This window comes from Phacochoerus africanus, chromosome 8, assembly GCF_016906955.1.
Source record: "Phacochoerus africanus isolate WHEZ1 chromosome 8, ROS_Pafr_v1, whole genome shotgun sequence".
Taxonomy (NCBI): domain Eukaryota; kingdom Metazoa; phylum Chordata; class Mammalia; order Artiodactyla; family Suidae; genus Phacochoerus; species Phacochoerus africanus.
Window position 1 is genome coordinate 135,309,729 of NC_062551.1, and position 15,212 is coordinate 135,324,940.

General features: G+C 43.1%; 1 protein-coding gene across 2 annotated transcripts in view; it reads right to left on the reverse strand.

Moving 5' to 3' along the window:
- Positions 1 to 15,212, reverse strand: part of AK5 (adenylate kinase 5) — a 288,498-nt gene that overhangs the window by 62,842 nt on the left and 210,444 nt on the right. For both annotated transcript variants that reach the window (XM_047794362.1, XM_047794361.1), the window contains exons 9-10: positions 4,455 to 4,497; positions 1,659 to 1,703 (exon numbers count right to left, since the gene is read on the reverse strand). In XM_047794362.1, coding sequence (XP_047650318.1) covers positions 1,659 to 1,703; positions 4,455 to 4,497 — 88 coding nt within the window. The remainder of the gene's footprint in view (positions 1 to 1,658; positions 1,704 to 4,454; positions 4,498 to 15,212) is intronic.

Consider the following 15,212-nt stretch of genomic DNA (forward strand, 5'->3'; position numbering starts at 1 on the left):
CCCGGCTTCAATGTCACTTCCACAGGGTCTCCCTTGATGACACATTTTTACCCTCAAACATTCCATTCAGCTTGTTCTCTGTTTCCGCTTCATTTACTTCCTAAGACTTCAAGGTTTGTGATAAGAATCTGATTAGTTCTCCTTTTCTTCTTAGATGGAACCTCTGTGATCTCTGCTCACAGCCCAGCATGGGTCTAATATTCAGGAAGTATTTGGTGGATGATTAAATGTGGGAGACCGTCTAGGGTGACAACCCACATAACTCAGTGGTGGGGTGAGGAGGGCCCTGGAATGGGGCATTACAGCCATGGATGCTGGTCTCCTCTCTGCCACTGGTTGTTTGAATGACATGAATCAACTCCCTTAAATTCTCTGCAACTCAGTTTCCTCATCTGACAATGAGGGAGATTTGCTGAGAGATTCCTTCCTTTCTCCCCCCCCTTTTTTTCCTTTTTAGGGCCACACCAGAGGCATATGGAAGTTCCCAGGCTAGGGGTTGAATTGGAGCTGCAGCTATGCCACAGCCACAGCAACGCCAGACCTGAGCTGAGTCTGCAACCTACACCACAGCTCACAGCTCACGGCGGCCCACTGAGTGGGCCCAGGGATGGAACCTGCATCCTCATGGATACCAGTCGGGTTTGTTACCCCTGAGCCATGATGGGAACTACTGCTGAGAGATTTCTAAGGAAGGATCCTGATGTTAGGGTGCAAGATTCTAAGTATATCCAATATATTTCTGGGGTGCTGAGAGCCATTCTTTTCCCCACTCCTTGAGGAGGTGTAGACTTTTCATTATGTCTGAATATAAATAGGTATTTTCTGCAAAATGTACAGGTAGGTGTGTTAACTTTTCTGTAGACTTGAATCATTAGAGGGAAAAGCACTAAGTTTGGGGAGGTGCACTGGTGTCATTTGGTCTTATTCTGTGTAATTTTAACCACTGCATGACAATCCCATTAATTCCCACAAGAAAAACTGGAAATCTAGCTCTCATACAAATTAGCCCTGTGACCTTGGACAAGTTCCCTGACCTTCTATGGCTCAGTCTTCTTGTCTGAGTAATCAATAGGCAATACAGATGGACCACTAAGCTATAGGCTTGTGTAAGTATTAAAGGAGATAACCTAGAACCTCATAGGTGCTCAGCAAATGATGGTTAACCCAAATGAATTTTATCCCACCATCAGTTTTCCAATGAGTTTCATTGTACGAGGGCATAAAACACATGAGATTGTTTTTGTTGTTACCTGTATGGAACACAGGGTATGGTTACTGAGGTATAGTTGAATATGTGGCCCCTGACATATTCAATTTAGGAAGGAGTGGGTCATTGTTCCAACAGAAAGGCTGTTAGATTTTAGCAGATGACATCCTTTTCCCCATGGGGTTATAATGCACTTTGTTTTTGTGGAGCTAAACTCAAGAGTCTGACATGCCTTAGAGGCCTACTCTGTCTATGCTGGAAAGACACAAAGCCAAAAGCCATATAAAACTGTATAAATGAACGGAACAATCCAGAAGCTTTGGGGGTGTAATCGGGACTAAAAAAGGAGTAAGAAGACTTCAAAACAGGTTGAGAAATGAACAGTCTTTTTTCCCTGCCAAGTTGTTATTTTTAGCAATTACATTCAAAAATTTGAGAGCTTGTTACTCACCAATCATGAAAATAATTTTACACTTCCTCAACTCCTCCATGAAACCTTTAAAATAAGAATAACTGAAATTACTTGCAAGAAATATTGACTTGAAACTCTGGTTGTACACTGTACAGCATATAGTAATATATAAAAAATATATAATATATAGTACAGATAGCACAGAGATGAAACAAAAATCATGAAGGTGGTGAGTGAGAACTGGATTTTGGGAAACATTGCTTGAAGCCAAAGGAATGATCAGGAATTTTTGGCAAAGTTCAAGATTTTGTAGAGCTTGTGGAACCCTAAAAGGTTTCCAGTGGTTGGAGTTCCCGTCATGGCTCAGTGGTTAACGAATTCGACTAGGAACCATGAGGATGCGGTTCGATCCCTGGCCTCGCATCAGTGGGTTAAGGATCCAGCGTTGCCGTGAGCTGTGGTGTAGGTTGCAGACACAGCTCGGATCCCGAGTTGCTGTGGCTCTGGTGTAGGCCGGTGGCAACATCTCCGATTAGACCCCTAGTCTGGGAACCTCCATGTGCTGCAGGAGCGGCCCAAGAAATGGCAAAAAGACAAAAAAAAAAAAAAAAGATTTCCAGTGGTTATGTGGTGAAGCAGATTGTCATGAGGTGGTGGGTTTATATACACAATACTACCTTTTTTTAAGGAATCCACTGTTAGCTAAGTGAAAGGCCCAACTCACCAGAGAAAGAGAGGGCAAGAAAGGGAGGTGGGGGGAGCCTGAAGAATTGAGTTGGGGAGAGAGGAGACAGGGGAGAAAGAGCTGGAAAGAGAGAAAAGATGTGAATTTGGGGGTCTTGGAACCACTTGGTTTTCATGCTAAAGGAAAAATTTTAAAAATATTATTCTTTTAAATCAAATAGCTGCTTCGATTTCTTTACAGAGCAGCCTATGATGACTGGAAAAATCTGATGTTACCTGAGATTTCTAATAAAGCCAGAGCATGTTGATGCTTTCAACATGTGGGACTAAATAATCATCTCACGTTCTTCAGACTTTTAGTTTACTTTTATGGGGCTGGGCAACTTTTAATCTATTTGCAGCCTATGAAGGTGGTTGTGGTTATTATTACTGTTATTATTATTATTATTAGCATGGTTGTATCTTATTCCAGTTTAAAAAAAATAGTTATATTTGTTTGTTTTTTGGGTTGTGCCTGTGGCATGCAAAAGTTTCAGGGCCTGGGACTGAAGCTGAGCCACAGTGGTGAGAACATCAAATCCTTAACTGCTAGGCCACCAGGGAACTCCCAAAATAGTTATTTTAAAAAACTTAATGATGGTATATTCATACAATGTGATTAGTACAAATTATATTTATAGAAAGCTTTTAATGACATGGGAACATGCTTATGTATAACAGGCAAAAAATTTTGGAGATAATGTTTGTATATATACATGTATTCTCAACTATGTAAAAATTGGTATTTAGACAGTACACTGGAATAAAATAAACCAGAATGTTAACCATAATTATTTAGGGGTCATAAGGCCTTAGGTGGCTCTTATTTTCTACCTTAAAAATTTTCCACATGAATGTGTGTTAATTTTACAACCAGGAAAAAAGGAAACTTTATTTGACAATCCATCAATCCCTTTCCAGTTGGGACCGAGTTGATTATTTGCAATTGGTTCATGGTTATGTGCCTTTTCCCCATGAATCACTGTGATGTCATTTGGTCACTGCGATTTTCACAGGCTACTATCTCCGCTATCATCAAATGACACTTTATCTACCACCTCATGCTCAGGGATCAGCACAGGATTAGAGCGGGGGTTATTAGGAAGCCAACTCACTTACTTATATTTGCTCCCAGTCAATGTAAACTCATTTCCATGGGCCATAATTATAACAACCTTTATTGAGAGTGGAAATGGTAGAAGGTATTTTTCCTAGGGCAATCATGAACCTTATCTTTTGTGGACAAACTCAAATTCACCTAAGTTTAATTTATTTTCAGTTCCATATGTAGCTAACTATGGTTGGATTTTTTTTTTTTTCCATCTTGGCCAGACTTTTAACATGACAAAATGATCAAAGAGGTTTAATTTGGCTATTTCTTAGGTTGCGTCTCAATGGCACACTGCAAAATAGCAACCGCTCTGCAGGAAAAAGACTTTCGTGTTCCAATAAAATATGAAGAATGTTGAATTAAAGTTAGCCAGCTCTCTTTACGGAAGGACACGTGGGAGGCTTACTGTGCTATTATACATGTGAACCTTCCAAAGGGGATTGACTGTTGTGTTTCCCAAATATATTTACCAGAGCATCCTCTTTTCACTGAGCATCTCAGGGATAATGTTCCCTGGGCAGTGAGGAAAGGCACTTTTTGGTAAGCCATCCCTTTGGTTCTTTACATGGACCAAGAGGGGAGAGATCAAAGATTTCTGATCTTGTTTTGTTTCTTTCTTTCTTTTTCTTTTTCTTTTTTTTTTAGGGCCATATATGGCATACGGAAGTTCCCAGGCAAGGAATGGAATCAGAGCTGTAGCCGCCAGACCACACCACAGCCAAAGCAATGCCAGATCCCAGCCACATATTCGACCTATACCACAGCTCATAGCAATGCTGGATCCTTAACCCACTGAGCAAGGGCAGGGACCGAACCCACATCCTCGTGGATATTAGTTGGGTTTTTAACCCGCTGAGACACAAGCCCTAATCACGTTCACTGCCTGAGGGAAAAGTCCACACTGTTGGTAATTTATTATCGCTTAGTTGGTGTTTAATAAAAAAGACAGGTTCAGAGCTACTTGAATGGCACCTCTGGTCTCATCGGGAAAGGAAACTCACCTTCCATGGTGTCCTCTCCAAACACAGGTAACTGGTCATCACCCTGTTTATAAAAAAATCAAAATATTAGATGATAACACTAACAGGTTTTGTGCTAAGTTTCTTGCCAACATTAACATTCTCAACCTTCCAAACAATTCTGTGAAGGAAGGACGATTATTACCCACCTTTTGCAGAGGAAATCATACTGAGTTGGAGAAGTTAGTTGCCCAAGGTCACCTAGTAGTGAGGGACAAAGCCCAGATGTAAACCTGGGCTGTCCGTGCTCCGAGTTCTCGCTCTTTGTAACTAGTACAATATTCTGTCTTTTTTCTTGGTGCATTAACTGTGGTCAGAAAAGCTCCCATAAAAGCAGACAAAACCCTTCAGGACTTGAAGCTCCCTGGTAGGTGCAGTCATAGTTGTTTTACAAATGACTTCACGATTTAAAGCTGAACTAGGCAAACCATCGGGAAAGGGCCAGTCAATGTTTTCAGCATTGTGAGCTGTATCGTCTCAGTTGCAACTATTTAACCCCTGGTCATAGTTTGCCAAGCCCTGAACAAAAGCATGAAACAAAGGCAGTTGGAATGACCAGCTTTCATTGATGCCTGCTTTTGAAATGTTCATTTTATTTATTTATTTATTTATTTGTTTGTTTGTTTATTTATTTATTTATTTATTTTTATCAAAGAGCTGCTCCATTTTCCTTAGAGAAGAACCCATGGTGATTGGGAAAAACTCCAGAAAGAAAATTTGTAAAAAGGCATTGGTAAGATTTCTCATTCCCACCTATGTCTCAGTCCACCCCATTTTCTTACCTCCTTATCCCTTATAAGTAACCACTCATAGAAGTTTTTGTTAGGGAGTTCCTGCTGTGGCTAAATGGGATCGGCAGTGTCTTGGGAGCACTGGGACACAGGTTCGATCCCCAGCCCGGCACAGTGGGTTAAGGATGCGGCATTGCCATAGCTGCTGCTTGGGGTTGCAACTACATCTCAGATCTGATCTGTGGCCTGGGAACTGCATGTGCCTTGGGGCAGCCAAAAAAAAAAAAAAAAAAAAGCAAAAGAAGTTTTTTGTTGGTATCTTTCCAGATACACAAAAACTGACTTCCAGATATCTAGGGGTACACCCGAATATAAATATATAATCATATTACCTCCATTACACAGAAGCAAACATATTACACATGCATATGCGTTTATAGCATATGTGCTAATTATGATAATACTGTTTTCCTTTCTACTTTTTCACTTATAAGTATCTCCTGGAGAATTTTCTATATCACATTCTTGATATTCTTGGTTGGGTAGTATTCTATTGCATGGAAGGTACCACAGTTATTGTTTTTAACTAGTCCTTTACTGATGAACCACTGAGTTGTCTGCAATCTTGGATTACTTTTGAAAAAGGAGCACAGTGAATAAACTCATACAAATGTCATTTCTTACATGTATACCTGTAGGATACACATGTATGAGTATTTATAATTTTGATAGATTTTTTCCCCCAAAACTGCTCTCCCTAGAGGTTGTGTTGTTCTTCGGGGGCAGCCTCTAGCTCCTGATTACTCCAGCTTCTTGCCTCTAATTCACTTGCCTCTAATTCAGTTCAATGAAGTTGCCTGGCTGCATTAATGCTCCCTTTATGTAAACTGCCATAAAAGTACTTTGTTTGAAAACAGAGCCTTGCCATCCTTTTTTAGAACATATGCCTTCCAGGCAATGATCCTGCTGGTCTTCTTGAACGTGTCTGTGTATTCAGAGCTATTCCAGGTAGAGAAGAGCTTTTAACGGAGTGGTCATTCAGGGACACAGTAACACTTATTAATGTCTTTCCATGAATAGAAAAAATGTCCATTATTCCTCAGTGAGCCTCCACACTACTTCCCTTATTGAAATCATTGGATTTTGCAGCTGGGAGCATGGGGATCATGTAATGTGACTTAACCATACCCCTCTCCCATTTTACAGATGAAGAAATTGATGGTTAGAGATGTCACGTGAGGGGCCCATGGCCATGTCCTCCTGTCCTTAGTGAGGTCAGGATTGGGATGAGAATCGCATCTCCTACCACACAGCAGGGCTCCCAGAGATTTAGTCCCATTGGATCTGTTAGTGTCCTGCTGCTCACCTGGCCAGTGCATCCATCCCCAGCTCCTGCTAAGAGCACATAGGAGTCTGGTCCCTCCCTCCAGCTGGGATGGCTCTGGTATAAGCTGCTCCTCAATGGTCCTTGAGGGATCAAGCTGATGTTAATATCCAGCTGGGACCACATCCTCACTCAACTTCAACCCCTGCTCTCCCCTGCATCTCTCCTTGTCTCCTAAGAACCCTCCCTAACTACACACTTGAGAAGAATCGCCATCTCAGACTCTGCTTCTAGGGAAGCCCACCTCAGACATGGACCTATTTGGAGCAATGAACATGTTCTCCTAAGATGCAGCTACATAGAAAGAGGCTCAATAGCTTTTGCTGGAAAAGATCTGTTGACTCAGACTCTGCTTATTGCTTGTTGTCAACGGAAGAAAAAAAAACACACACAACCTAAAAGTTGAGATTTATTTATTTATTTATTTATTTTTTGTCTTTTTGCCTTTTCTAGGGCCGCTCCTGCGGCACATGGAGGTTCCCAGGCTAGGGGTCGAATCGGAGCTGTAGCTGCTGGCCTATACCACAGCCACAGCAACTCGGGATCCAAGCCGCGTCTGCAACCTACACCACAGCTCACTGCAACGCCGGATCCTTCACCCACTGAGCAAGACCAGGGATGGAACCCGAAACCTCATGGTTCCTAGTCGGATTCCTTAACCACTGAGCCACGACGGGAACTCCGAGAATTATGTTTTATTTGCACTTAAGCCCTGGACGAGGCATTTCAGAGAACTCTGAGAGACTGCTTTCAAAGGGGAGGAGCCAGGACATATGGGAGTTTTTGCAACAAAGACCAGGTAGTCGGACTATCAAAAGATTACTGTTGATTAAAGAAAACCAGATGTCTCAAGTTAAGGAATTTAGTGATTTTCTATGCATGGGAAGATGCAAAAGTCAGGGTTCACTGAAACCATTCCTTTGATTTGTGCCTCAGCTCTCTGGGGCCAGCATCCTGTGCTTTTGCATCCTCAGGGTGCACTGTCAGGGGTGGGGTGGAGGCACGGCAGCGGGTGACTCCCATATGGCAGGCGTCCTGTTTCAGTTCCCTGGGGGCTCATTGTTGGGGTGGGCTGCAATGTGATGGCTTGATGGCTGCAACATTCTTTGTTTACTGATATGGCAGGCCATGTTTTTTTCATTGACACTGTCAAACAACTATTGAATATATTCAGGTAAGAGGAAACCACTGAGCCCTTTCCCTTGGTTTTTAATATTATTATTGAATTATCACACTTACACTCACCTTATAGGCCAAACTGTATCAGATCTTTCTATCATGTCTTGGGAGTTTGATCAGGGTTACTCCAAATTAATAAAACAATGTACCAGCTTATAAAAGGGCCTATCTGACCTTTATTTGGCTTCTGGAAACTGACCTGTTTTTATCCATGGCTCTTATTCACTGTCTTCAATTCGATTTGCCTAAATGCCTCAAATGGTCCCCAGCTTTATTGCCATGAACACATTGATAGTGAACAGGTTTTTGGAGCATAGACACAATCATCAAATCTCTCTACCAAGAGTGTGGTACATAACACTCATTGACATGAAAGCCCAGGTGAATGGGATGTTTGATTGGAGGGTATTACTTTACAGTGATGCTCAATAAACTTCACAATCCCAACATCAACCTTTTTTTTCTTTTTCTTTTTAGGGCTGTACCTTCAGCATATGGAAGTTCCCAGGCTAGGGGCTGAATCGGAGCCACAGCTGCCGGCCTACACTACCGCCACAGCAACGGAGGATCCAAGCTGCGTCTGTGACCTATACCATGGCTCAAGGCAACGCCAGATCCCCAACCCACTGAGTGAGGCCAGGGATCGAACCTGCATCCTCATGGATACTAGTTGGACTTGTTTCCAATTTATCAGAATAGGAACTCCCCAACGTGAATCTTTTATGGATAACATTTACCTGACCTCTTAAGCACTCTCTCTCTCTCTCTCTCTCTCTCTCTCACACACACACACACACACACACACGATGAAATGGCTAGTGAAAGGCAAAAACTCCTGGTTTTGGTGAGAAGATGCCATATAGCCTCTGGAGGCCCTGAATCTTGTCTCTTTTTAAGAGCTAAGTGTATTCTGCATAAGAGACATTCATTTCAGACTATCCATTATATAAAGGGCAAAATGTTATATAGGTTCCTTGGTGTTTATGTCTGGTTACACTGCAGTGGCATCTTCAATGAACTGCTCTTTGAGAAAACACAACCCATTAACTACCAAGCTCCACCCTGGGCACCTGTGGGGGCCTCAGGGGGTTACTGCCTTTAACCTTGTTACTGCTCCATCCCGTCAGCTCTGAATGTGTGTTTAGACTCTGTGGGTACAATGAGACACAGAAGAGTTTCTACAGTGTTAAACCAGGCTTTGGGAGCACAAAGCAGGATACCGAATTTGAACAAACTGACAGAGAGAGTGCACAAATACAGACACAGATTTGTGCCATCCGTGACTCACTAGTATGGAGCCAAGACACAGCCTGCAATGCCGTGGTTAATACTGTAGCAAAACCACTATCCACACCCCCCAAATAAAGCCATCGCAAGGTGCTCCATCTTTTTGTGCTGGATATTTGATATGTTGGTACCTGATGGAGAGAAAGCTAGGTCTTATTGAAGAGACACATTAGAACCTCAGGATAGGATTGATGGTTGATGGGGAAGCTGGATTTGGACTACACATTTGTTTTGGTCTCTAACACCCATTCCCCAGTCAAGCCAGAGCCATAAGGGAAGCAAAAGAACCTGCATTTGACTTTACTTCCTGGAGTAGATAGATAGGCAAGAAACGGCTTTCGAAGGCTGGATTCTGGTATCTCAGAAGAGCAGCTAATTGGTGTGTATCTGTATTTCCTTTTGGATTGGAGCTCCTATCCTCAGAACCCTGAGAAACAGATGTTTTGTCACTTCCAATCCCTTACATTATCACATTTTCAGTGGGCAAGATCACAATAGACCAGCATAGCTTCACAGAGGGTTCACCAATCATGAGGAATTATGCTCGTCCACCTGCTTTGATGGCGGCATTAGCGTGTGTGCCTGGTTACGAGACTAGTGGCACTGTCACAAGCAGATCATGTTGTACTATGAAGCTGACCCTTAAATAATGCTTTACAGTTCTGGAAGTACTTCTGCAGGTAAGACCTCACTGGATCCTTGCTACAAAACCTGTGAATAAGAATGACGTGACTAAGGTTCTGTGGGGCCACGGGATGGGGATGCACATGGGCTTCCACTGCTACCCAGAGCTGGGCTGAGGACTGACCTCAGGGTCCTGACACCAGCTCATGTTTCCTCATCAGCATCTTCTTAACTGCTAGCAGAGGTGGGACATGGAGTCATATACTCTTCCTGCTCCTCCTTAAGTGGATAGAGTTGATTTTTTTTTTTTTAGGTCTGAACCTGTGGCATATGAAAGTTCCCAGACTAGGAGTCAAATCAGAGCTGCAAGGCAGGATCTGAGCCGTGTCTGTGACCTACACCACAGCTCATGGCAAGGCTGGATCCTTAACCCACTGAGCGAGGCCAGGGATTGAACCCGCATCCTCATGAATCATAGTCAGGTTAGCTGCTGCTGAGCCACCACAGGAACTCATGATAGTGTTGATTTTTAAAAATCCTTTTGGGGCCGCAAAACACAAACTCTCCTGTGAGCTGGGAGGGAGAAGTAGTAGGTCATTTTTGGAGTGTTTTCCAAGTTCTTGTTTGTATTCAACAGTGTGTGTGTTTCCTGGCATAAAAAAATGTGTGGAGCTTCAAAGCGGGATTATGAAAAAGAGGCTTTATAGAACAATAACATGTCATGGTGAAGTTTAATTTTGTGCCCTAAAATTTACAAGCGCTGCAAAGAAAAGACTATTTTTTTTCCTCTGCAAATTCAAACAAACAACAAACAAAAAAGGATTTCGAAGAGATTCCAAATTCAAACAAACAACAAACAAAAAAGGATTTCAAAGAGATTCTGAGACAGTGTGAGTAACAGTCTTTTCTAACTTTTTCTTACTCCAACTAGTACTAAGCAGATAATCCAAATTCTGGGAGAAGCAGGAACCATGAACTGCTACTGGCATAAGAGGATTTTCTGGGTTTCTAATTTAAATTGGCTTAATGACACTCTCTCTAATTATAAGAAGCAAGAGCAGGGAAGTAAGGCTGTGGTTGAGGCACCAAATGTCCTGTAGTTCTCAGAAAGGTTCATCTTCATTAAGAACCAGAATCTTGGAGTTCCCATTGTGGCGCAGTGGTTAATGAATCCAACTAGGAACCATGAGGTTTCGGGTTCGATCCCTGGCCTTGCTCAGTGGGCTGAGGATCCGGCATTGCCGTGAGCTGGGGTGTAGGTTGCAGATGCGGCTCAGATCCCGCATTGCTGTGGCTCTGGTGTAGGCTAGTGGCTATGGCTTGGATTCGATCTCTAGCCTGGGAATCTCCATATGCCGCAGGATCGGCCCTAGAAAAGGCAAAAAGACAAAAAAACAAAGAACAACAACAACAACAACAAAAAAAAACAAAAAAACAAAACCAGAATCTTAACAGGAAAACATAACAGTTAAAAAAAAAAAAACAAAAACCCAACAACTGAAATAGTACCATTTCCCCATTTTGTATCCTGAAAATGAGATTTTTGGATTCTTTTTCTTCTTTTTGGCCATGCCCATGGCATGTGGAAATTTCTGAGCTAGGGATTGAACCTGCACCACAGCAGTGACCTGAGCTGCTGCAGTCTCAATGCCTGATCCTCAACCTGCAGAGCCACAAGGGAACTCTGGATTCTTTTTTCTTTTGCTTCCTCAAGATCAAAAATAGCAAAACACTTCACGTAAACAAGTTTTGCAAGTGAGCAGTGATAATGTGTGAAAACAGAATGTGTACATGTATGTGTAACTGGGTCACCATGCTGTATAGCAGAAAAAAAATCATATTGGGGAAATAACTATTAAAAATAATAAAAAACAACCCCCCCCAAAAAAAAATGTAAATTCACACAAACTAAAAAAAAAAAGTGAGCAGTTATTGGAAGTGCTATTTAGGTAGCAGTTAAGAGTGTTTTCGAAATGTGTGGTCTCATCTGATCCTCTGGAAAATACTAGGAAGTTGATGGGTTTGCTCTTTCCCATTCTTCAGATGGGGAAACTCAGGCTTGGAAAGCTTATGTGCCATATGCAAGATGCCCCAACCAGTGCAGTTTCCTGATTCCCAAGCTCGTGTTCTCCTCCACCCAAACTGCATCTGGGGCATATGGAAGTTCCCAGGATAGGGGTTGAATCGGAGCTACAGTTCCCCGTCTACACCACAGCCATATCCGAGCTGTGCGTCTACAACCTACACCACAGCTCACGGCAACACTGGATCCTTAACCCACTGAGTGAGGCCAGGGATTGAACCTGCATCCTCATGGACATTATGTTGGGTTCCTAACCAGCTGAACCACCACAGGATCTCCCCAAATTCCTGTTCTAACATCTCTCCTGCTGCCCCCGAAGGAGTGTGATGACCCGTCCATGTGTCACATGAAGGACAGCGTGTAGTGAGCGACCTTACGGCACAAGGGCGGTGAACTCTCACGGCATCACATGAGATGAAGGTGGGTTTAGTTCTTAAAAGAGGGACTGAAGCTGGATCCTGCTCATCAAATGATTTGCAAGTCAAACTCAAGTTTTGCTGGTAAAACTATGAATGAAGTTCTGGAATTCCTTGGCTCTTCAGCAGGAGAACACTGGAAAATGGAACCACAGCTACATTGCATCAGCAGGAAGAAGGGAGACTGGTCCTTGAGAAATGCTTTGCGTATTTACAGTTCTTTTCTAAAGCATGTTTTCATTTAAAATAATGGGCAATTTGAAAAAAAAGTACGGGAAGGGGTATGTAATTTAGTTACACTCAAGAATTTATTTTACAGCAAGTTCCATTTCTCTTTCACTGAAGTCTACACAATTAGAGGTCTGCTTGCTGTGGAAGTACTCGTAAAATTGAGTAAACAGGGAGGAAAAAATATAGGGGATGCTCGGCTAGCCTTTTCCCCATCTTATTAAATTGTAGGTTCTCTACATGAACTGCTTTAAACAGTGGTTTACAGATCTAGTTCTCAAGGGGGAATGGTATTTTTCTTCTTTTACATGTAAATTGAAATGTTGGTGTCTCTAATAAGAAATTTTCAAGAAGGACGTTTTCCCCTGATGTTTTCCTATAAATTCCTATTCTCAGCCTCACCAAAATATGTTCAACTCAACTCATTGTTGGAAGACCATGGAGGAAACACTTGGGCCTTGGCTTCCTCTGTCAGATGTGGCCCGAGGGCTTTGCTGGGGCCAAGTTCTCATTCTGATTTCACCTCCTTTAAAGTGAATAAGGCTTGGAGTTCCCGTTGTGGCCCAGTGGTTAACGAATCTGACTAGGAACCATGACGTTGCGGGTTGGATCCCTGGCCTTGCTCAGTGGGTTAAGGATCTGGTGTTGCCGTGAGCTGAGGTGTAGGTCGCAGACGCAGCTCAGATCTGGCGTTGCTGTGACTGTGGCATAGGCCAGCGGCTATAGCTCTGATTAGACCACTCGCTTGGGAACCTCCATATGCCATAGGGAGCGGCCCTAGAAATGGCAAAAAGACAAAAAAAAAAAAAAAAAGTGAACAAGGCTCTAAGTCGCATCTGCTCAGAGTCTTACTGAGAAGAGTTATTTGGCCTTTACTACTTCGGTTTTCTGACTTTTTATAAAAAAGAAGTAAAAAGGTATGAGGATACACACCTTCTGAGATAATCTCAGCAACGTGAAAAATCAAGCTAATTATTAGAAGAAAACACACTCTATGTGTGTCCATGTGTTTTTCAGGGAGAAAAATATTGCCCAGAGTCATCGTCCTACCATCTTTCTTTCTTTTTTTTTTTTAAAGAATGAATTTTTCTATTAAAGTACAGTTGATTTACAATGTTGTACCAATTTCTGCAGTATAGCAAAGTGACTCAATCCTACATTTATACAGATTCCTTTTCTCACATTATCTTCCATCATGGTCTTTTCCAAGAGATTGGATATAGTTCCCTGCACTTTGCAGTAGGACCTCATTGCTTACTCACTCGAAATATAATAGTTTGCATCTACCAACCCCCAAACTCCTCATCCATCCCACTCCCTCCCCTTCCCCCTGGGCAACCACAAGTCCACCACCTTTCTTTAATAAGGAAGTAAGGTTAGGAGAAGGCAGGTCTGGATGGGATGAGCATGGGTGTGCCCCCGCTTTCTCGGTGGCCCCAAACATTTGTGCTCATCACTATCACAGATGAGCAAAGAGCTTTCTGAAGACCACCCACGCTTCTACATTCCAGCTCCACTCTTGCCTCTCCTTCTCTCACTTTTGTCATTCTCCAACGTGAATGTTCATGCTCAGTTCCTTGTGGTTTTGGGGGGCAAGGCTGAGTGAGGAGTGGGACAGGGTTGGTTAGTGGCTGTGGAACACAGAGCAAATGGGGGGCTAACGACGACATCCAGGCTGGAGTCAGGAATCAAAGAGGCAGGTTGAAAGAGGTGTTCTTTCCACTAGAAGCAATCACTAGACATGAGAGCATGGGGGTTGAGAGTCTACAAGTCCCAGCCAGGGCTCAGGAGGAGACAGCCTGGAGACACCGCAGGGCAGGTGCTGCCTAAGGCTGCCATGTACAACTTAAAGTTCATGCTGTTTTGCCCAAGCTACTTAAGATACATGAGTCTATTAATTTTCCCAGAACTTGACCTCTTTAATCAGGTCTCTGAACCCCTGCTTACTAGGTTTTTGCCCTGCGTGGTGCCTCCCCCTTTGCCCTGAGTTGGTATACATTCTGCCTCTCCTTCCATCTCCCCTCCTTCCCAAGCCTTCCCTGGTCGTGGCTCCATCAGCAAACTCCAGGTGATTCAGTCATTCGGCCCAGAGCATGTGTGAATGGTAATAAGAGCAACAAGTGTGGGTACCATTTTTGAAGCACTAGTTACATGCCAGGCACAGTGAGGAGCATTTAACACAGATGAGCTCATTTAACTATTTCTTATTTAGCTCATGTGTAGGCTTCACATTCACAACAGTCCCCCTGAAGATAGGGGCTGTCTTTTGTATTTTTTGTCTTTTTAGGGTCACACCCATGGCATATGGAGGTTCCCAGGCTAGAGGTCGAACTGGAGCTACAGCTGCTGGCCTACACCACAGCCACAGCAACACTGGATCTGAGCTGCATCTGCAACCTACACCACACACAGCTCACGGCCACCCTGGATCCTTAACCCACTGAGCGAGGCCAGGGATCGAACCTGTGTCCTCATGGACACTAGTCAGATTTATTTCTGCTGAGCCATGAGAGGAACTCCAGGGGCCTGTCTTTTATCTTTGAGTACCCCCAATGACTGAGAGATGTGCTAAGCAAAAATTTGTAAATGGCAAATACAATAAATCATTTTTTTCCTCCAAAATATGGTAAGAATAGTCATCTAGAAGATACAGAAAGAAGAGCAAAAGTAATGTGAGGAAGAAAGGCCTAAATGTCTAAGATCCACAGCTGTCCAGCTGTGGAAGGGGTGATTTGGAAGGTGGAGTCCCCAGCTCCAGGAGTATCCAAGCAGAGGCAGAATGACTGTCTGCCAGTGAAGAGCTTCTTA